General features: G+C 48.6%; 1 protein-coding gene across 3 annotated transcripts in view; it reads left to right on the top strand.

The window, feature by feature from the left end:
- The window catches only part of ATP11C (ATPase phospholipid transporting 11C), a 1,508,462-nt gene that overhangs the window by 975,020 nt on the left and 509,680 nt on the right, over positions 1-23,762 (top strand). For all 3 annotated transcript variants that reach the window (XM_069612799.1, XM_069612797.1, XM_069612798.1), the window contains exon 17: positions 713-816. In XM_069612799.1, the coding sequence (XP_069468900.1) occupies positions 713-816 (104 nt within the window). The remainder of the gene's footprint in view (positions 1-712; positions 817-23,762) is intronic.

Raw genomic sequence — 23,762 nt, 5'->3', positions numbered from 1 at the left:
AAAGTACCGAGACAGATGAGGCAAAATTGTATGGCATTTTAGGAATTGTATTTTATATATGAGATTACATTGTTGTTTTCCTTTTCTTATTTCTCTATTTTTGTAGTGATTGAATGTATGTATTGATGTGTTTAAAGTTTCACTTGTCGAAGCAAGATCACACAATAAATAAAATTGCGTTTGAATTCAGCATCATGGGTATGGAAGATGGTGAGTGTGTAAGGAGTTTGGCCTGGATGCTGGTGGAACTGCTTATAAAACTGTGCTGCAAAATTAACTTTCTTGGGTTGTGCAAAAATGCTCTTTGGTCCCCGGGCCTGATACTACCAGGTATCCCATAAGTCTTGAAGCAAAGGGACAAAATCCAAATAATAAGAGTCACTATAAAGATTAGCCTCACCTATTTATTAATTCCTTTCCAGCCTCATACAAGGTTTGCTTTTGTATTATTGTGCTATTTTATTCAATGGTGCTTGTGTTGATTATTGTTACGATTGAAAGATTCTGAAATGTTTTTGCAGGAAGGTATTCTGCTATGTGTAGGGATTAATTATTCATTCAGCCCTCTGGTAGCTTCTCGTCATGTCCCTGCTTAAGAATCTGAAGGGTAAATAACAATTCATCAGATGTGTTTTCTAACCGTTTGTGAAAGCTGAAGCCTGACCATTAACTCTGCATCTGCCTTCATGGTGTTTTGATTCTCTTCTTTTAGGGAAGATCTTACTGTTCTGTAAAGGGGCAGATTCTTCTGTGTTTCACCGAGTGCATCAAGATGAGGTAGAACGAACTAAAGCACACGTAGAGCGTAATGCGCTGGTAAGTACTGCATATTATTTTTCTGGGAAAGCTTAAAAATCTTGTAACATCATCTGTGGTTCATTGCGACTTTGACAATCTGAAGCAAATGTGGAAAAAGAGTATGGTCAACGACCACTTGCAAAGAACGATGCATGTTGTAACAGGAGTGTAGCCTAATTTAAAAAGCCCACGATAATAGGGTTCTGAGGTAACTCATCCTAAATCGTGTATGCGTTTGCATATCTTTCTTATTTAAACATTGATGGAAGAAAGAGGCATAGCATGTCCGTTCTTGTTGCCATTCAAGATGGCCCTGATGAGAAACCATTTGTTATTTGCAGGCAACTTGCTACTACTTTCTTATTTGTTTTTTAAAGGGGTTTAAGCTTGATAACAAGAGTGAAATCTCTGTGATTTAGAGCAAGGAGTGCCGTTCATTCGCCTGGTTGCATCAGTCCTCTTGTTTACCTTCTTTTGAGCTGTGAGGACTGAGGTTTATTGGACTTTTACACTCAAAATATTAATATTAAAGCATGCAATGCATTACAGTAAGGTCTTATTGTGTTACGTATCTGTTACTACAGATCGAGAACCTGTTTCATGGCATCTTGAGTGGTCGACCCCCCTAAATAGATTCACCCATGACCCCATGCCCCAGCTCCAGAAATTCTACAAGCTGTCTACTCTCTGCCTTAGTCTGGAATCTTATATACTCATAGCCAAATTGACTTTGTTTATACATCACACAAGATAACATATAAATACATAAAAACACAATGATTTTAAATATCCACATAAAAACAACAATAATACGATTTCTTCTTTCCCTCCTTACAACTCATTTCACCTTAGATCATAAAATGAATCTCGACCAATGAAATACATTTAGACAAAATTAATTCATACTTCAGCTTAAAATATCCCTTGTGATAACTCGCTTAAAATATCATTGCATTTCCAGTAAAATGTAATCATATATTATACAAAATTAATATAATTTCCTTCCATAAATATTTTCCACATGTTTGTTCTGCCAACACAATTCATTGCATTATTATAGGATTTTACATGTGTATTTGTAATCATTTCCAAGCCTGGGCATTGAACCAAGATATGTTCCAGTGATTCAATGACATTATTTCCACATAGTTGACACCAGCGTTCAGATCTTATTATCCCAATTTGTGCTCCATTACTTTCTAACACTTGGCTCTTATCACATTTTAGCAATAGGTACTGAATCACAATTCTGCTATGTGGATAAACCAAAACATATTTCGGTATGGCAGCCCTAGCCATTCTATATTTTATAAAGGGTCCACTATTTATTTTTGTTGCAATTGTACTAGGTCGTTCTCTAAACTGTAATAAACTAGTTTGCATTTAAGCCAGCATGTACCTGCCCTCAGCTGTGTCCCATTCAGCTTCCGCTCAAATCCCACAAGCAGGCTTTACTCAGCGGTCCTATTTGAGCAGATGTATCCAATCCAGCAAATGCTTTGGCATAACTAAGCATAATACTTTCATTTTGAAGGTGCAACACCCAGACAACCTTACCTATAAACTCTACCCAAATTCCTTTGAGATCAAACTTTAATCTAATGAATTCAATAGATAGCGTCTTTGGCATATGCAAGACAATATGCAGTATTTTGGATTCAAATTTAATTGTGGCCCCAGACTTCAACGCGATACATCAAAATTGGAACAATCCTAGCTCTATATATTGTCTTCCCGGAGCAACCACCATTTTCCCAATAAAAGAGCTAATAGCTTGGACAATCTTCATACATTTACTCCTTGTTTGATCCCAATGTTGAGTTCATTTTAACGTCTCTTTAATTATGACCCCCTTAGTATTTATAGCTCTTGACCTATTCAATAGGTGCCTCGTTGTATGTGCTATTAAATTTGGCATATTTCTTTTAACATTGCCTGTGAAGGCCATGATCTTAATTTTAGAGATATTTACTTGAAGACCATTCAATTTCGCATATACCGCAAGTGCATCAAGCATGGTTTGAAGGCCCTTATGTGTTTGATCCAGCAAAGGGAGGCCATCAGCATATCCTAGCCAGCTTATTTTTAGAGGACCCACTTTAGCTGGATAAAGATTCAAACTGGTGTATACAATGGCCAGGTCAGCAAGGTATAAGTTAAACAGTGTGGCAGCCACAATACACCCTTGTTTAACACCCCTACATGTTGCAATTGACTTGGACTGCTTTCCCTGACCATCCAGATGAACCTTAATGCTAGAACCTTTGTGCAACAGCATAATCATGTGCAACAAACCTCATGGGATGTTCATAGTTTAATCCATAACCTATTTACCTGGTTTCATCACTGTATCGAATGCTGCACTAAAATCAATATATGCGCCATCGAATGATGTTTGTCGTATAACCTGTGCATATTCTACAGCTGATACCAGCATCATAACATTGTGTGTCGTTTTACAGTTTGCTAAAAACCCAATCTGATTCAGTGGTAAGATTCCATTGTCACGAATCCTCTCAGTTAATTCACATAATATTTTTACAAAGATCTTTCCCGGGATGTATAACATGGCAAGCTGCCTATAATTCGATGGGTTAGTCCAGCAGCCCTTCTTATACACAGGAAGAATATGGCTCTCACTCCAATACGTGGGGATATCACCACATTCTCCAATATGGTTAAAAAGAATAGACTATGTTTGTGCCCATATCCCAGGGGAGTGTTTAATCAGTAAGATAAGCTTAAACAATTACACTGCGCCAAACAAAGTTATTTCATATGTACAGTTGTAGAATATTTAATTGTTGATCAGATCAGCCTGACACATGTTTCGAGGCTTGGCTCTTCTTCTGAGGCTGATACATATAAATCATATTTCTCCAGCATGGGGTCTGGCATGGATTCACATGCTCATGAATATTCCCCGTTGTCAGGCTAGGAATCCTCGGTAAAGAAAAAACCAGTATCAGTTTCGTTTCTGATCTGTCTTTCGTAGTAATAACCAATCACTGGTCTCTGCGTCATACTGACCACAGCCAATGACTGCCCTCTACCTAAGCACCGCCTCTGGCAGCCATCTTCAGATTTTTACCGCACGTTCATGTGTTGGGATCCTCGTGCTATTGCTCTCGAGCGTTAGTGCTATTTTTTCACGTTTTTTCTCAAAAACTTCGTTTTTTCGGTCAAAAGAGCCTCAAGCTCCACCGACTCTCCATCCGATCAACGGGGACCCGTGTCGGATTCGTCTGCGCCCCTCAAGGGTGAAGATTTCGTCGAGCTACGCTTTTGGAGGACTCCAGAAGCTTCTCAGGCCCGGACATGGCCCAGGAGAAGGGAAGCTCGACGCCCGGAAAGCTGTTCAGGATCTGCCCTGGATGCCAGCTGCAGAACGTCTTTAAGGAGGACGAACACTCCTTTTGTCTCTACTGCTTACATGAGGACAAGACGCACGTGGAGAAGGACTGTGCGTTTTGCGGCAATATGTCGGAGCGGACCATGAAGGACCGCCATCAACGTCTCGCCAACTGGCTGGAAGGGAAGAGCCCGTCAGGCGAGAAGAAGAGGAAGAAATCCGAGCGGTCTTCTAAGACCTTTGAGGACGCCCCGGCGACGGGGGTCCAACACAAGGCCAAGCACCGCGAGTCCGCTGGCACCGGGAGTGCCGAACGGTCGGGCTCTACGGGCACCAGGCAGGGCGCACCCTCCCCGGCACCATCAACCACGAGCCAACGCTCTGGGTCGGGTAAGAGGAAGGGCGAGCACCCGGCGAAGCTCCTGGAGAGGCCCCGGTCGAGCTCGAAGGCCCCATCGGAGGGGGAGCGAGGCAGCGTCCCCCCCTCAAGGATAAGGCGGTGAGCGCGCCTAAGGTGGTGAAGGCCTTAATCCATCCGGCCAAGCCCTCTATCGATACTGTCGCGGCGGCCCTGGCTCAGCCTGTGGAGGCTACACCAGTGGTGGCGACCTCGGGGCTCAGAGTCTCCCTGCCACCTCGGAGGGAGTCCTCTTTTGTGCCCATCGATAGGACCCCCGTGAAATCCCCGGCGGGGAAGAAAAAGGGGGGGCAGGGCGTCGTCGTAGATTCGGCCTCAACCTCGGAGGAAGAGCTGATCGAGGTCTTAAGCCACGGCCTTGGCGTGGAAGAAGACCGGCCCGTCGGGATGGATCCCGACGCAGGTGACGACGACATCGTCGAGGGTGCCGACGGGGCCCCTGATCGCCCGTCGGATTCCCCTCTGCCAGCGCCGCAAGACAACTCGGCGGCCATTTTGTTGGCTATACAGTCCTTATGCTCAGAGATAAGGACGAGACTACCGTTGCCGACGGAGGAACCTCTCCCATCGGGGGATCCTGGACCGGGACCTTCTGGTGTTCCCCCGCCCAAGAAAAGAAGGATTCACCCTCCACCTCCTTTTCAGCCGTCGCGCCCCGTCCAGCCCTCCTCCCTGTCCACCCGAGGGGATGATACGGGGACTGACACGGCAGCGACGGGTACGGACGACGAGGTATACGACGAGGATCTACCGTCGTCACCTCCCACCAGGGCTTCTCCGCCCGACGAGATTGGATCGTTCCACTCCATGATCACCAGGGCATCCGAGCTTTTCCAACTCTGCCCTGAGGAGAAGAAAAAGGAAGGATTCCTTTATCAACGGCGCGAGGCCAAGAGGAAGACGGTCCTCGCGGTGCCTCTACTGGACGACATTTGGGATGAGGGCCTCGCCCTCCTCAAGAACCCTTCCACGACGCCAGCTAGAAGAGACCGGTACGAGAAGAAGTACCGGGTCCCGGACGCGGCCCCCCTGTGCCTCCGGGCGCAGCCTACCCCGGACTCCGTCGTCTCCGCGGCTGCCAGGAAGAAAGCAGGGGGGGGTGCGGCCTCCACATCGACTGCCCCACCGGACAGCGAGGGAAAGAAATTGGACGCTATGGGACGCAGGGTCATCTCGTCTGAAGCGACGACGATTAAAGCGGCCAACGCCTTGGCTATCGTGGCCCGCTACGACAGGGAGCTATGGTACAAACTGGCTCCCCTGCTGGACTTCCTACCGGACGACAAGAGGGCGGATGCCCTGGAGATCCTAAAGGAAGGTGAGGTGGCGTCGGACCACGCCATCACTATTTGCGACGGACATCGCCGACACTGGATTTCGCCAGTTGGGCAACGGCGTGTGCCTTAGGCGGCGTGGATAGCTCAAGGCTACGGACTTCCGTCAAGACGTACAGACCAGAGTCCTGGACATGCCGTTTGATGGGAACAACCTGTTTGGGAAAACAGTGGACGATTCCCTTCAGGCCATTAAAGCGGACACTGAGACGGCCCGGGCCCTTGGGGTTCTGCAGCAACGACGGACGCCCTTTCGGAGCAGCGGAGGCAAGGGCGCCTCCAAAGGTTCCGGCGGCGGTTTCTCCACCTACCGTCAAGCGGCCCGCTCGTCGTCTCAGGAGGCCTACAGAGGACGAGGCAAGTCTGGCGGACTCCGCCGTCGTCGCCAAGGAGGTCAAGGCGGCAAAGCCTCGTCGAAACAGGATTGAACCGGCCGTGGGGTCGGGCCCCCACCGAAGCACCCCGGTGGGAGGCCGGCTGGCGAGCTTCGTCAGCGTGTGGGAGTCCATCTCCACCGACCGTTGGGTGCTGGACGCCTTAGCCCGGGGCCACGCGCTCGAGTTTCAAAGAAGGTGCCCGCGCGTCCCCCCCGTGGCCAGGAAAGAGCTTCACGTCCCTCAGCTTCTCCTGGAGGTAAAGGCGATGCTCAGGAAGGGCGCCATCGAACTCGTCCCAAAGAGGCTTCGGGGCTCCGGAGTTTACTCGAGATACTTCCTCGTGAAGAAGAAGACGGGAGGATGGCGCCCCATCCTAGACCTGCGACGTCTGAACAAGTACATCAAGGCGCAGAAGTTCCGGATGGTCACCCTCCAGCACGTCCTGGGGCAGCTGGAGGAAGGAGACTTCCTGTCGTCGTTGGATTTGGAGGATGCCTACTTCCATATTCCCATCCTAAAGGGGCACCGAAAATTCCTCAGGTTTGTGGTCCAAGGGCGTCACTACCAGTTCAAAGCCCTCCCCTTCGGACTACGGTCGGCACCCAGGGTGTTCACCAAGTGCCTTGCACCGGTGGCGGCGCAGCTGCGCCGCGAGGGGATCCACGTCTACCCCTACCTGGACGACTGGCTCATCCGAGCCAAGACGAGGGAGCTCGCTGTGGAGCACACGGCAAGGACCGTCCAACTTCTCACAGACCTGGGATTCTCCGTGAACTACGCCAAGTCCCACCTGGTACCCGCGCAAAACGCACTGTTTCTGGGAGCGAAGCTCGACACAGTGTCCCTTCTGGCCTCCCCGTCGGAGGAAAGGACCAGGTCCATCCTGGGCAAGGTACAGCGGATGTTGGTTTCCGACGCGGCCAAGGTGAGGTCCATCAAGTCCCTCCTCGGAATGATGTCTTCTTGCATCTACCTCATTCCCATGTGCAGGCTCCGGATGCGCCCGTTGCAGGAGTTCCTGGACGCGCGCTGGATCCAAATGACGGGCGGCTTCGAGGAGAGGATCACACTCGACGAGAGTTTCCGCCGAGCGGTCCGGTGGTGGGGCAACCGCGCGCATCTGACGGCGGGCATGGACTTCCAGACCCCAGACCACCAGGAGACAGTGACCACGGATGCCTCCCTGGAAGGGTGGGGAGCACACACCGAAAATCTGCACGCGAGAGGCCTTTGGCTCCCGATGGAGAAGTCTCTCCATATCAACGTCCTGGAGCTCCGTGCAGTGTTCTGGGCCCTCAGGTCTTTCCTTCCGTCCCTCAAGGGCAAGGTGGTGAGGATCTTCACCGACAACACCACCACCATGTTTTACATCAGGAAACAGGGCGGAACCAGGTCCCTAGCGCTGTCCAAGGAGGCGCAGGACCTGTGGCATTGGGCCGTCGCCCAAAGAATGTTTCTGGTGCCGTTTAATCTGGCAGGGATAAAGAACACCATCGCCGACTCACTCAGCAGGGAGCTGCGCTCGTGCCACGAGTGGGAACTACGGCAGGATCTAGTGGATCGCCTCTTCCGACGGTGGGGCACACCCCAGATCGACCTGTTCGCGACGGCGACGAACTCCAAGTGCCGGAGGTTCGCCAGCAGGTTTCCCCAGGCGAGGAGCATGGGCGATGCTTTCTCGTTCCCCTGGGAGGGCCTGTTCCTCTACGCGTTCCCTCCTTTGCCACTGCTAATCCGGCTCGTCAACCAGCTCAAGAGGTCACGGTGCAGGATGATCCTCGTCGCACCTGCGTGGCCGAGGCAGATATGGTTCCCGGACCTTCTGGACTTGTCAGCCTCCCCGCCAATCAAGCTGCCGGTGGACGCGGATCTACTCTCCAGGGAAGGAGGCGCCATCCTCCACCACGACCCGAAATCGCTGAACTTGCAGGCCTGGCTCCTGCAGCGCTAGAGTTTGGAGGATACGACATACCGGCCGACTGCAGAGAGGTTCTTGCAAAGGCCAGGGCGTCCTCGACTCTTAAATGTTACGGACACAAATGGAAGAGGTTCTCTGTCTGGTGCCACGCACAGAAGATTAACCCTCTACGGATTACGGCTCCCCAGGTACTGCCGTACCTGCTGACGCTGGCCAAAGCTGGACTGGCACACGCGTCCATCAAGATTCATCTTGCGGCGATCTCCCGATACACCAGAACCACGGGCCGGACGTCCTTGTGGTCTCATCGTCTGGTGAAAGAGTTCATGAAGGGACTGTTCAGATCGTTCCCGCCGGTGAAGGCTCCGGCCCCGGCGTGGGAGCTCAACGTGGTGCTGACCAAGCTCATGGGACCTCCGTTCGAGCCTCTGCACTCCGCCCCGTTGAAGTTTCTGTCGTGGAAAACAGCGTTTCTTGTGGCCATCACCTCCGCACGATGGGTGGGAGAGATCCAGGCCCTTTCCTGCAAGGCACCGTACTTGACTTTTCACGACACGAGGGTAGTGCTCAGGACGCACCCCTCCTTCATGCCCAAGGTACCGTCGGACTTCCATCTCAACGAACCCTTGGTGTTGCCTGTGTTCTTCCCGTCGCCTTCGTCGCCGGCTGAGAGGACTTTGCATTCGCTGGATGTGGCTAGAGCGCTGAAGTTCTACGTGGACCGCACGAAGTGTTTTCGGAAGACGTCACAACTCTTTGTGAACTTTGGACCTGTCAATCAGGGGAAGGCTCTCTCGAAGGCTTCCATTTCCAGATGGCTCTCCGGCTGTATCATGTACTGTCATCGGTTGGCAAACCGACCGCTGCCTGGCCGTCCGAGAGCCCATTCCACCAGAGCGATCGCAGCTACCACGGCGTTCCTTTCTGGTGTGCCCCTGCTGGACATATGCAGGGCTGCTACGTGGAGGTCGACGCACACCTTCACGAAATTCTACTGCGTCGATCGGGATTCCAGGGATGAGTCCAGGGTCGGCCAAGCAGTGCTGCGCAACCTGTTCGCCTGAGGTGAGCCTGGTGAGGAGGTTAGATGCTTAATGTTGAGTTTGATGTACTGCTTAATGTTGAGCCTTTGCCACCTCCCGTGGTTGTGCATGTGTGTACTGCTATGTATTCTTTATTCATGAGCATGTGAATCCATGCCAGACCCCATGCTGGAGAAGGAACAAGTTACTTACCTGTAACTGTTGTTCTCCAGCATGGGTCTGGCATGGATTCACATGCCAACCCTCCCGCCTACCCCTCTGCGGCTCTTCACTTGGTCATACTGCCACTTCACGTGCTTCCAAATCTGAAGATGGCTGCCAGAGGCGGTGCTTAGGTAGAGGGCAGTCATTGGCTGTGGTCAGTATGACGCAGAGACCAGTGATTGGTTATTACTACGAAAGACAGATCAGAAACGAAACTGATACTGGTTTTTTCTTTACCGAGGATTCCCAGCCTGACGACGGGGAATATTCATGAGCATGTAAATCCATGCCAGACCCATGCTGGAGAACAACAGTTACAGGTAAGTAACTTGTTCCTAATTTGCAAATATTCATGACAATTGTAAATAGTTGTGCAGAGCCCCATATGTAAAGTAGGAACCAAACCAAGGTTGCATCAGGCCCTGGTATAACATAATTCCAATATAAAGAACCAATATTATAATGTATATAAAGGACAATAAAAACAACCAATCTCAAGGTTATTAAGTCAACAATTAACATAAGTAACCATAAACATTACCAATTGTGTTGCAGAGATGAAGGAGATCTGAAGAAATTGAAACAAAACTAAGATAAAAATCTATTAGTCACGTTGGAGGGCATAGCTATGTCTGTGCTCAACATTGTGGCGCACCAACACTAGCACTGTAAGTTAGATAGAGCAGTAATTGTATATTTACCAGTTCCACTTGTCTACACTGTTCAGGTCACTATAAAATAAATGTGAGTACCATTAGCCTCTTTGCCTTTCCTCTAAATTGCAATTAGTTCATCATATTATTATATCTATTGCAAGCATGTGTTGTTCGCCATAGACATACCAATAAAGTCGATTTCAAAATCGAAACCTTGCGTCTATTAAGATAAGAATAATGGAAAATTGAAATACAACTTATTACATGTTGCCAATCCATCTGCCATATATTATTATATTAGAGTCACTTCAATACTAAGTGTTACCTTTAATTGATGCTGTTGCAATGCCACTTAATAATCACTGACTGCAATGCGTACGAACCCGCCGTTGTACGTATAATTGTAATCATTAATCCAAATATCCGTGTTGACATCCGCATTGTAAGAATTTCGCGTCCGTAATAATAAACATGGAAAAGAAAAGCCGTAATGGCAGTCAGTTAGTTAATGGCCCCTACAAATTATCTATTACTGCCAATTAACATCTGTCAGGGACCATGTACAAATACAAGCGTTATGTGCTTACCAGCCTCTCAGCATCTAACTGATTCTTGGGAGAGCACGCTGCCGCGTCTAGTCCCACTATATAAGAACGCTGCAGCGTTAGCAACCGTATTGTGCTATGCATGTCTTTTAGGTCGCCATCTTGGGTGAGTATCCCGATTGGGAAAGCTCCTCCGTGTGAATGGCTAGCTCCATAATTCAATTTGCAGCTGGGGCCAAAATCTTGCTCATCTGAGAAGTATTACACACTTTGATTCATACGCTGAGCTCATCAAGGAAACAAATCTGATAATGACAGCGGTTAAAACGTTCGAATTGCAGACTTATATCTTGCAGTGCATTCACTGTTATTAACCATGTGATCTAATTGAAGGCTGAAGATGGGTGCGCCACGCAGGAGACCACAGCACATGTACTGCCTACTCCGCTTTAGCCACATATATCTACATTCTTATTATACAATATCAAACAATGTAGATACACATTTCCTTTGCGTCACTAGCAATTAAATGGCGGTAGTTCATTATTCAAGGTGAACGTTGTTGTCAAAAATATATCCAACAGAAACTATATTATGGCACATTCCAGACTAAGCATTTATATTGAACATAATATACATGAACATTTCTCTGTAAATCAGCTCAGTGTGTGCAACCATTAGCATAATTCTAGTCTACTTTGGTATAGCATACTAATTGTATTGGCGATCAAAAATAAACCTGTTGGCTTAGCGGAATACATGGAATTCATGGTCAGAATTTAAACCCCTGGTCACAGTTCTATGTTTGCAAATTAGGCGCGCTTCCAATTGCCTTAATTTGAGTTCAAGGTTGCCCCCCCCCCCTGGGCTAGTGCAATAAATCGGATGCCCTTTTTGCCATCCAATTGGTGACTTGTTGCCAATGCGTGGCAAGAGGGTATTTTGATTCTTTTTTTTTTGATAACACATTTTATTGTTTTTCATCTTAACATCATAAAACATACATTCTTCATATAAACATTCCACCTATATGACCAATAAAACAATTCTTGGTTAGGTGGAAGAAGAATAAAAGAGAAAATAAAAAAGAAAGGGAAGAAAATGGTCTTGCAATGTCCGTTGTATCTCACGCTATGTGCCAGGTTGGATTACTTTTGTACACTGTGCCTTATCATCCATTTTTCATGTTGGTACAGTCATTCACTGGGCCTCCTCCCATGTGTTCCATACCTTGTCCGCCTTCCTCGGGCACCCCCTGGCTGTATATACCCTACGTTCCATTGCAATGCAAATGTTGACGTCCGTCACCCATTGTTCATACTGCGGTGTTGTTTTCGAGCCCCACAATTGTGCAATGTTCCTTTTAATTATTGCTGATGTCGTCGATAGGAGCAACTTCTCGTATTTAGACAGGTCTCCCTCTTCCTCCACCCCAAGCAGGAATAGCTTCGGATCTTTGTGTATTGTTCTCCCCAGAACCTGCGAGAGTTCATCGCAACATTTTTGCCAGTACTGTTGTATATGGTTACAGTCCCACAGTATGTGGAAGAAGGTTCCCTCCTCCCTCTTGCACCGTAGACAGAGTGGGTCAGTTGTTTTCCCCCAGCGATATAGCGCCACACTTGGGTAGTAGATCCTATGTAATATTTTGAGCTGAATAAGTCTGAGTCTGGCCGAAATGGCCACCTCCCGAGGGAACATGAGAACCCCCACCCAGTCTTCCGTCTGTATAGGCCCTAAATCCCTTTCCCATTTGTTTTTTAGGCTGGTTAGTTCGGTGGTGGCAAAGGAAGTAATTACATTGTACATGGTGGACGTTACTTTAGTCTCGATGTTTGCCTCAACTATCTTTCTTTCTAGGGGAGTGCGTTCGGTCATGTCTTCTAGTGCTGGGAGGTGTGCTTGCAGGGCATGCCGCATCTGCGCATATTGGAACCGTTCTGTGCCTGGGAGGTGAAATCTGGATTCCAGGGTTTCAAAGGATACCAATCTACCCCCCTCCACAATATCGCCCACTGTATTGATATCATCTTGTAACCATGTGCGCCACCTCGGAAGCTTATTCACCTCAGATAGATTCCTGTTGTTCCACAGTGGTTGTAGTGGGGTGATTTTCCCTTCCCATCCCAGGAACCTGTGTGTATCTTTCCAAACTCGGGCAATGTGTGAATGCATAGACTGTGGAGTTGAATTACCTATTACTCTGTAAAGAAGTTCAGTTTGAGGTCTGCTGCGTCCTCCGATGCTTCCCAGTCTATTGTGTGGCAACGTGGTGTCCCCGTGCAGTAAGTCATTGACCACTGCCATTTGGCTGGCCCAGTAGTAGCACTGTAGGCGGGGGAGCCCTATTCCTCCCTCCCATATGGAGCGCTGCAGAGTGCTCAGTGCAATGCGTGGATGTCCATTGTTCCAGAGGAGTTTCCTTAGTGCGCTGTCTATCTTTTTGAATTCTTTCGCTGGGATGTGTAGTGGGGCATTTTGTAGTATGTATAAAAAACGTGGGAGAGCCATCATTTTGAATAACGCTGCCCTTCCTAGTAGGGTCAATGGGAGAGAGACCCAGTGTCTGGTATCTTCTGTGAATCTGGTTGCTATCGGGTGGAGATTGTTGGACACATATTTGCTTAAGTCATTAGTAATCTGAATGCCGAGGTATTTGAACTGCTCAGTTTCTAAGCGAAAGGGACAATTGGCTGGTGGTATAAAAGTTGTGGTGCCTATTGGGAACAGAGTTGATTTGGGCCACTTTACTCTTAGCCCGCTGAAGGCACCGTAACCATCTAGTATCTCTACAATCACAGGGCAGGCGTGGTGTGGGTCTTTTAAGTAGAGAAGCAGGTCATCCGCGTACAGGAAGACTCTATCCTCTCGCCCGTCTTCCCATTGAATACCGCGCCAGGCCAGGCCAGTGACGTTCTCAATGCCTCTGCTAGCGGTTCCATGGCCAGGGCAAATATCATGGCGGACAGTGGGCACCCCTGTCTGGTACCCTTCCCAAGCTTAAAAGTGTGCGATGGCCACCCATTCACCCTCATTTGTGCCTCGGGGGATTCATATAGGAGTTGTACCCAGCTCAGGAACTGGGGACCAAACCCCATCCGGCGCATTATTTCCCAGATTGCCTCCCAGTACACAGAGTCGAAGGCCTTTTCAAAGTCAATCGCCAGTACAGCCAGGGGACCTCGGGTGGTGGGCGCTTCCTCTATCACTGTATGCAGCCTGTGAATGTTCATGCGGGTGGACCGTTTTGGCATAAAACCGCACTGGTCAGGGTGGATTAGTGTCGTAATGACCTGTTGCATGTGGTTGGCCAGCACTTTTGCTAATATTTTGGTTTCACTATTTATGAGTGAAATTGGTCGATATGAGCTACAAAGGTCCGGGGGTTTGTCTGCTTTGGGGATCACAATTATCGTGGCTTTCCGAAGGTCTGCCGGTAGGCATCCTCGCTCTTTAGATTGTAGGAACATTCGTAGCAGGTGGGGGGCAATTTCGTTCGTACCCAATTTACGCCACATCTCAATTTGGCCCTGGTGTTTTCCCTGTCTGGAGTTCCGACATGACCGCTATCAATTCCTCCTCTGTAATATCTCTCTCAAGTAGAGCCTGCTGTTCTATGTCGAGCACGGGGAGGGTTATGTCGTTTAATACCGAACTGTTGATAGGCAGTGTGGGTGGCCTGTACAGCTCTGTGTAGTAAGCTGCGAATCCCTCGGCTATATCTCGGTCGGTCAGTAAGGGTTCAGCTCTTTCTGATCTTATCTCTCTGACCTGGCTGCTGCCTATTTCGCGTTTTTCTAACCAAGCCAGCATTTTGCCGGCCTTATCACCGGTCTCATATATTCTGGCTATCATCGTCTTATGCGCTTGTCTAGCATTATCTAGTGCCACGTTCTGTAAACGTTTTTGGGCAAGTATTAATGCTCGATTTGTTTCCGGTTGGTCTGCTGCCAAGACAGAATCTCGCCTCTCAGCACCAGTTTGAGCGCTTCCCACAGGATCCCGGGATCGTCCACCGATCCCGTGTTTAACTCGAAGTATGTTTTAGTCGCTTCTTGTATTTGTTCCAGAAAGTCTGGGAGGCCTAGGTAGTAGTTATTTAAGCGCCAGGAGGGAGGCGGACGTGGTCTAGCCATGTTAAGCTCGATTAGCAAGGGGGAGTGATCTGATATGCCGCGCGGCAGTAGAGTTGCCATTGCGGCCCTGTGGATCTCTGGCCCTGGCAGAAAGAAGTAATCTAGTCGCGATAAAGAGGCGTGTACCCCTGAATGGAAGGAGTATTATCTCGTGCCCGGATGCAGGTCACGCAGGTCACGCCACATGCCATGGTGAACGCTGCTAATTTGGTTCTGGCAGTGGGGTTTCTTCCTCTTAAGTGTGAGCGGTCCATCCCCACCACCATGACTTCGTTAAAGTCGCCCCCAATTATCATTAGGTCTGACTTATCTCCCGATATTAGAGGTGTAATGTCCTGTAGCAATGTGGTAATCAGTGCTGGTGGCGAGTAGATCCCGAGCAGGGCTATCGTCTGGTTCCATAGTGTTCCTGAAATGAATGTGTACCTTCCACTAGTGTCTTGGATCACCCGTGTCATGGTCAGGGGTAGGCGTTTGTGTATTAATATAAGTACCCCACGAGAGCCTGTGGTGAACCCGGCGTGTATTGCAACTATGTAGTTCGTAAGTTTGAACAAATTACATGTAGTACCTGCTAAGTGAGTCTCAGTTATGAAGGCTGTAGCCTTCAGTTATGAAGGCTACATCTGGTGTGTGCCGGTTTAGGAACTGTGTGATGAGTCGCCTCTTGATCCCGCCTCCCATCCCGTTAACATTCCAGGTTAGGAGTCGTAGGGTTCTGACATCTACGTTAGTGGAGGCCATTTAGTGAGGAGTAAGCGTTAGATACTGGTTCATAGCACCGTGTACACGTGTCATTTGCTGGTAGTGTCATGGTAAAGCGTTCTGGATATGGACCTTGGACCCCTTTCTTAACAAAACTATCGTTTAACAAACTTCCCATCCCCCACCCTATACTCCTTCCAACTCGGAGCATCTGTCGCCCGAACATTCAACTATAAACCTCAGCTAACCACAGCTGAGTGAGCCCGCTAACAAGTATCGCTGACACTCAAAGAAGGTAGGATGTCAACCTAACAAACTCTTAAACAGATTGAACTAAAGAAGTTGGGGGGGGGGTGCCGTAACTTTCCCCCAAGTGCGATGGCAATACTCCCCCGCTAGCCTCATAGTAAAAGGTGTAAACGCCTTACGAAAGTTCCTGTGGCATCACTCTGCACATTCCACCGTTGCAGCTCCGCCTCTGCTCGTCGGATCTGGTTCTTCGTTGGGGGGTGACCGATGTCAGTCCCCGACTTCCGGCGGCCGGTTCGGTGCGGGTGGTTGATCCGGCATCGGATGCTGGTCCGCTGGCGATCTGGGGTTTCTGCCCCTGCCGGTTCGGAGTGTCGACCAGTCCCCCTCGATGTGCTGCTCAGCCCATCGCCAGGCTTCCTTAGTATCTGTGTAGTGGACCGTCGTGCCTTTATGATAAATTTTAAGTTGGGCAGGGAAGAGCAGGCCATATTTGACTCCTAGTGCTTGCAGTTGCCTCTTAAGCTTTTCAAAGGATTGCCTCGCCTTCTGCACCTCTGTCGGGTAGTCAGGAAAGGCGGCTAACTTGGAGCTATTGTAGGTGATTGTGCCTTTGGTTCGTGCAAGGTGCAACAGTGCGTCGCAGTCCCGATAGTTTAACAGCTTTGCTATCACCGTCCGGGCACAGGTCTGCCTGTGGGGATTCGGTGTGCCCTTTCTATAGAAAAGAATTTAGAGAAGGAATGCTGGTCGAACGTGTCCGTCAGCAACTGCTCCAGAAAGAGCTCCATACAAGGGCCTTCGGCTTTCTCTGGAATGCCAAGGATTCGAATGTTGTTGCGCCTGGATCTGCCCTCTCCCTCTTCGACTCTGGCCTCCAGGATCTTGAGTTTGGTAGAGACTCCTTGGAGTTGTTGTTGCACAGCGTGTAGCCCGTCCTCTGTGTTGGAGATTAGCTGTTCCACTTCTCCAGTTCGCGCTGAGAGCTTCTGCAAGTCGTGTCGGAGGAGGGATACATCCAAGCTTATTCCATCCATCTTTTGCTCCATTGATGAGCGGGAGTCCGCTATAGCTGCCATGATGTCTCTTAGGGAGAGCGTGGGCTCAGGGTCCATCACTTCAGAAGGCGATGGTTGAGGTTCGGGGGATTGTGATGGAGGGATCGTGTACTGGTCGATCCTGTTCTGCACAGTGGGCCTCATAGTTTTGGCCTTCCCCATGCTTGCTGCTAGGCCCTACTGGAGTGTTTCTATGTCCAGAGCCTTGTCCGGTTGCTCGGGGGATCGATTTCCCAGACTTGTTGCCCAGCTCGGTAAGCAGTTGGTGACACTATGGGCTTGGTCAGACCCGCCGCAACGTCGTGATGACAGATCCCCGGGGTTATCCCGACTCGGATGGGAGAAGGGCTGCCGGGACACAGTGAAGTTTGATGGGTATAGCACGCCCGTAGGCGTTCCGTGGGTTCCGGTTCCAAGCTGCCCCCCTCAGCAGCGCCGGCGGGTGTTTCCTTATGGTCCGCTTGTCCGCCCGCCCGGCTATCTGTATGCCGTTGGTGGATTACCTCCCTTGGTTTCGTCCCTTGGTTTTGTATGCTCTGAATTTTGGCAATAGATCTGCCAATCAAGGCGACCCGGGGCAGTTTTCAGTATGACTATCTCAGGCCCGGTGTCGCCCCGCACAGTGTCAGGCAATGGACAGTCCGGTTCTGCTGATCCATTCAGTGCAGTGTCTAGCCCCACATCCCAATTGGTTCCGCAAAGTCCCGTGCGTGGGGACTGGTCGCCTTTCTCCCTATTTTAAATTGCTTGGGGTTAGCCTGGTACCCGCCACACGTTGTCCCTCGTGGTGGGCCCAACTCCATTGCAGCCCTACCCGGTTAGACCGGGACCCAGGGGGAGGGGGAGGCAGGGTATGCTCTGCTGTACCTTGCTGCGGTGGCTCGCCGCCTCTTGATTCACTCCTGGGCCTCCTTGTTACGATCCGTGAGGCCGCCGCTGGTCATCCGCAGGGAACACCATTGCAGTCTGGGTTCATGTGTGTTTGTTTCTTCCCGCACCGCCGGGAGGACCGGGGTGCCGCTCACACGTCGCGGCTCAGCCTTGGCCGCTGCCGCACTTCGGCCGTGTCCACAGGAGTCACCCGCAGCTGGAGCCGGCGGTCGGGTTTGGATTCCCAATGGGGGGGAAGATGCCGCTCTCCACACCCTCGAAGGCCCCAAGCGGCTACTCCGGGCGCCACCCGCAAGACCGTCTAGGACCACAGGCGGTCTCTCCTTATGTCCAGGGGGGGCGACAGTTGTTTCTGGTGCTGGCGACCGCAACACAAGGCTGGTAGTCCTGCCTTCTCACGGGCACCTCGGCCAACTCTGCCGCTTCTCACCGCTGCGTAGCAGCCGCACCCCCAGGGATCCCCGGGCAGTGCGGGGGGGGGGGGACTCTCCACCGGTCAGGCGAACGTGGGTAAGCCCCGTTCAGAGCACCAGGGCAGTCGCTGTCAGTGCCGATCCTCCGCCCTAAAGTGCCACAGCAGAGCCGCCCCTCCAGCCCCCGCCGGCGCAGCCTCACAGACTCAGTCGCAGGCGCGAAAGTCCGTTGGTGGCCATCTTGTCCGCAAGGTCCCTCTCAACTCGCTAGCTAGCTTGCTGCGATTATTGTGCACTTCAAATTTCGATCGCTCCCCAATTTCATCCAGATATGCCGCAGAAGGCTATCTTTCGGTCAGTGTCTTTTTGAGCGGTTAGCGTTCACGTTAACAGGCTGTATCTCCAGGATATATGGCGCGGGAGCCGAAGGGACTCACGTCTGCATCTCGTCGCAGTTGGCCAGTATTTTGATTCTTGATTAGAGATTGTTGATAAATGTTCTTGAATCCGAATTTTCAAAGGCCTAATTGTACTGCCAATATAAAATAGGCCACATATACAAACTATACAATAGACTACAAATTTAGTGTTACCTTTGATAAAAGAATTGATAACATGTTTACCAGCTATTCCAAAATCTAATGTATCTGTTTCCAGTGCATGTGTAGACATTTTACAACCCCCACATTTGTGAAAGCCATTTGGTCAGCCATTTGATAACCATGTATCTCCACCCAATGGGTTTGACATATATGATGGACACAGATTATTTTTAAGTGTTGTAGCTCTGCTAAAAATGATTCCAGGATTGGGTTCTAGCCATTTCGCTAGGTCTTGATCTAAATGAAGTAAATGCCAGTGACGTTTCCGAATTGTGTAAATGTTATTACTATCAGCATTGTAGCAATTAATCAATCTGAGTTTGTTCATTTGCATGTTGGCACATCTTTGTTTCATTTTAGGTGTCAGTAGCTCAGCTCTCGTCATACTTGACACATCACGTTCGGCTTTTTGAAGTAACGGTTTCTTGTAGCCCCTTGCTCTAAATTGGCCTTGAATCAACACCATTTCCACCTCAAAATCAGCAATATCAAAGTAATTTCTATTAGCTCTAATATACTCCCCTTTCGGAATATTATTTATTACAGAATATTTATGGCAACTTGATGCATGCAATACTGCGTTAACTGATTTTGCTTTGCAAAATGTTTTGGTCTCGAAACCGTCCTCTGAAAATGATATGTTTAAATCAAGAAAATAGATTGTAGAATTACTATACTGGTGTGTGAATTGTAAACCCCAGACATTATCATTGAGAAATTCCACAAATTGTAATAGAAGTTCCACAGTGCCAGACCAAATCATAATTACATCATCGATGTAATGCTTCCAAATGTATTGCAATTTTCCATTTTTCTTATCTTAAAAGACGCAAGGTTTCGATTTTGAAATCGACTTTGGTAAGTCTATGGCGAACAACACATGCTTGCATTAGATATAATAATATGATGAACTACATGCAATTTAGAGGAAAGGCAAAGAGCTAATGGTACTCACTTTATTTTATAGTGTCCTGAACAGTGTAGACAAGTGGAACTGGTAAATATACAATTACTGCTCTTTCTAACTTACAGTGCTAGTGTTGGTGTGCCACAATATTGACCACAGACATATGTATGCCCTCCAGCGTGACTAATAGATTTTTATCTTAATTTTGTTTCAATTTTTTCGGATCTCCTTCATCTCTGCAACACAATTGGTAATGTTTATGGTTACTTTATCTTACTTGTTGGCTTAATAACCTTGATATGGTTGTTTTTATTGTCCTTCATATACATTATAATATTGGTTCTTTATATTGGAATTATGTTATACCAGGGCCTGATGCAACCTTGGTTTGGTTCCTACTTTACATATTGGGCTCTGCACAACTATTTACAATTGTCATGAATATTTGCAAATTAATATGATTTATATGTATCAGCCTCAGAAGAAGAGCCAAGCCTCGAAACATGTGTCAGGCTGATCTGATCAACAATTAAATATTCTACAACTGTACATATGAAATAACTTTGTTTGGCGCAGTGTAATTGTTTAAGCTTATCTTAGTATTTACCCAAATTGTGGCGTGCAGGGCAATGCATCCACACCCTAACAATTAACTGCAGCCGTTAACATGTAAGCGCTGTGGTTTTCTGTTTTTCTTTTGCCCCTTCTCTTTTTTTTAGTGTATAATCAGGCTATTAAAAGTGCCGTCAGGAGCAGCCACACAGGAGTGATTTAGCTTCTCTACAATCAAATTTATGTCAGTTATTGAAGATTTACATACTAATTTCTCAAATGGTATCAATGTCTCAGGATCTACTGGTATAATGGCACCCAATGTTGACTCAATATGTTTATGCTAATCACTCTGGCAGTCCCCTTTTATTTACACCCCTTATTATCGTCCATATCCCAACAGAATTACCTGCTATAGCTTGGTCTGCAATCTGATACCACACATCTATCTCACATTTTCGTCAATACGATTTTAGCCACCTACGATATTCACATTTCAGTTTTGTAATGCGCATAGTGATCGCAGTCTCAGAGTGCATACCAAGAACAGGATATAACAATGCAGCTATATTTGTCCTCAAGAGCTTTTTTTGCCATTATTCTCTTGTCATAGTTCTTCCTTTTCTTGGGTACCCTATTCCAACGTTCATACAAGCTTTTATACTGCCTTCTTTGTTGTATAGTTTCACTAATTTCTTGAGTGATAGCCATAACATCTTTAACCAAATCAGCTCCCTCACTGCCATTTCTAGTTTTATGGTGCAGTATGTAAATTAGAAGCAATGTCTCAGTAACTTGCCTTGTTTTTTGTAGGTTAGTCGCATTCCAATGTATACGGTTTAAACCATTATTCACATATATATCACCATTTTGATCATATGTTACAAGTTCATCATAGCTAAATTCCAAGGTTAACTGCACACAATGGCACATGGTCACTCTCCTGGCTGGTATGGTATCGCAGCCATATCTTTCACCATATGCAATGCCTCACTATTGACAAAAACATAATCAATAGTTGTGGCACTGTTGCTGCTCACCCGCATGAAAGCTGTATGGGCATCTCCAGGACAGTATCCATTTAGCCTGAACATGTGATGGCAATCTAGCAGAATATCCCATGCCTTCCTTTGCTGAAAGGGCGCAGATGCACCTACATTCATCAGTTCTACATTTTCTAGCCCTATCTTTGCATTGAAATCTCCCATTATCCTCACAGGGAAATTTGGGTCTATTTCATCAAGGATCATTTTTACTGTAGCAATATTTTTAGTAACTACGGTATTAGGAGGACTGTAAATATTGATCACAATCATCTTTTTTCCTATACTCAGTTTTCTTTTTTCTTTTTTTTTCTTTTTATTGATTCGGCTGAAATTTTCAACCTTTCAACAGAACTTACATAAAATAATTCATTTTACCATGAAAACTTATTCCTCTAAACATTGCCATTAATATTAATAATAAAAACAAGTAAAGACTAAAATTGAAAAGAAGACAAACCCATGAATCACATATTTAAACTATTCCCATCCAGACCGTTAGTTACATTATGCTTGAACAGATTTTATATCATCAAGATCATCAATGTCTAGATTTAGTACAGTTCAAAAATTTGCTGTTGCATAAACAATGGATTGTGATTGAATATGATAAATGTGCTATCATAAATCCTTGGCATCCATACGCATTGAGGAATAAAACAAACTTTTGAAATACTTGATGCTTAAGAGTAACAGGTTAACGCATTCACTAATAATATGTTCGAGGGGATTGGGTCCTCTGACGTATTCCATATCTATGACAGGTAATCACCACAGCTGTGCTGCTTCGGAAACTTTTTTCGGCGTCTGCGTCCTGCATCGATGACGTCGATGCGCCGTCGTCGAGGACCTCCTCCGACGTCATCCGATGTGATAAGTAGGACGCACAATGCCCGTAGCCTCAGTTCCGTTTTTTCCGCGAACGTGTTGCTTCGTGAATCTCGGTTAACGCCTCGACTCTTTGGAGTTCTGTTCTTCTCGGTTCTTCAAACCTGTTTGTTTTTGTGAGAAATCCTTCGTGTGAAGATGTCTTCTACTTCGTCTTCGACCCCGCGTCCGGGCTTCAAGAAGTGCGGGGAGTGTGGGTCCAAGATGTCGGTGACGGACTCGCACAACGCCTGCCTCTGGTGCCTCGGGGAGGCCCACGACACAGATGACTGTATCGACTGCCAGTCGCTCACGTCCAAAGCCTTACGAGAGCGTAAGAAGAAGTTGTCGGTAGGTCGGGTGTCCAAGCCCCGGAAGTCGAAGTCTGCTTGGCTTTCGACGGATTATTCGAGAGGTGACTCTCCGCGTCATCGTCGGAAGTCTCGTGGGTCTCATTCTAGGAGTCGGTCTCACCACTCCTCGGCCTCTTCGAGGCATTCTCGGAAGCGCCGACAGCGGTCATCTTCCAGGTCCTCTTCGGAGGACTCTGCCCGGCACGTCGCTTACCCCACCAGCCGTGCAACACCGGAAGAATGGGCTTCCTTCGGGAAGAAAATGCTGGCGATTCTCGAGTCGCAGGGTACTAAGCTGTCCGCGCCCCCGAGTGGCGTCTGGCGTGAGAGGTCGAGAGACACCGCTCGCAAGAGTGGTCGGCACGAGTCACAGGAGAGGTCCCGTTCGGACAAGGGGACTCGTTCTTGACGTACCCATTCGAGGTCCCGGTCCTCGACGCGTTCGAGACCGTGTGCACCTGTGATGTCTTCGAGGAAGACATCGACGTCTGAGGCGTCAAGGGCGTCGACAGGCTTTCTTGAGGCTCCGGCGAAGGACACGCTCGGAGCTCCGGCTTCGAGGACTGTGTCGACGCCGTCGATGCTGGCGGCGCTGCATCTGACGTCGACGCCGATTTACTCGACGTCGACGCCGATCCTCTCTGCGCCGATGCCTGTTCTCTCGGCGCCGGCGCTGGTTCACTCGACGCCCTCGACGCCTTTCGAGGCCGGGGTGTCTGAGGTATCCCGTGGCACGGGGGAACCCCCTAGGAAGGCTCTGGTTAAGAGCAAGCACTGCCTTCTTTACGCCACCTGGAATATATTTCGGAGGTGGATGAGGATTCTGATGGCCTGGTTCCTAGTCAGGTTCCAGATGAAATGGTCTCGGGCCATAGTCAGTTTGACGATTTGAGGCAGTCACTGCATGATGCCAGTGGACTGGACACCTCTCCGGAGGTGGAGTTTTGTAGGCCTGAGCCTGGCTCTCATGCTGATTCCTCATACCGACGCCTTATGGCTAGGGTTTCCGAGTACTTGGGATGGTCTGCTCCCCCAGGGGAGTTTGTGCGGGATGATCTCACGGACATCCTTGATGTTGGTCCCCCAACTGACCCGGTACTGCCGTTTCATATGGCTCTACAGAGAAGGGTGGCGGCGGCTTGGACTGCTCCGGAGAGTCTCCCGGCAGTGGGCAGGTCCTTGTCGCGAAAATACCGTCCAGCCAGTAGTGACCCCTGCTAATTGACCAGGCACCCCACTCCGGAGAGTTTGGTGGTGCAGGCGGCCACGGCCCCAGCAAAGCAGGCGTCGTACCCTAGCATCCCTCCTGATAGGGACGACAAACGTTTTGATGGCTGGACG

Source organism: Ambystoma mexicanum, chromosome 5p (genome assembly GCF_040938575.1).
Source record: "Ambystoma mexicanum isolate Mex_15411 chromosome 5p, UKY_AmexF1_1, whole genome shotgun sequence".
NCBI lineage: Eukaryota > Metazoa > Chordata > Amphibia > Caudata > Ambystomatidae > Ambystoma > Ambystoma mexicanum.
Note: the sequence above shows the minus strand (reverse complement) of the source record. Positions and strands in the feature narration are given on the sequence as shown.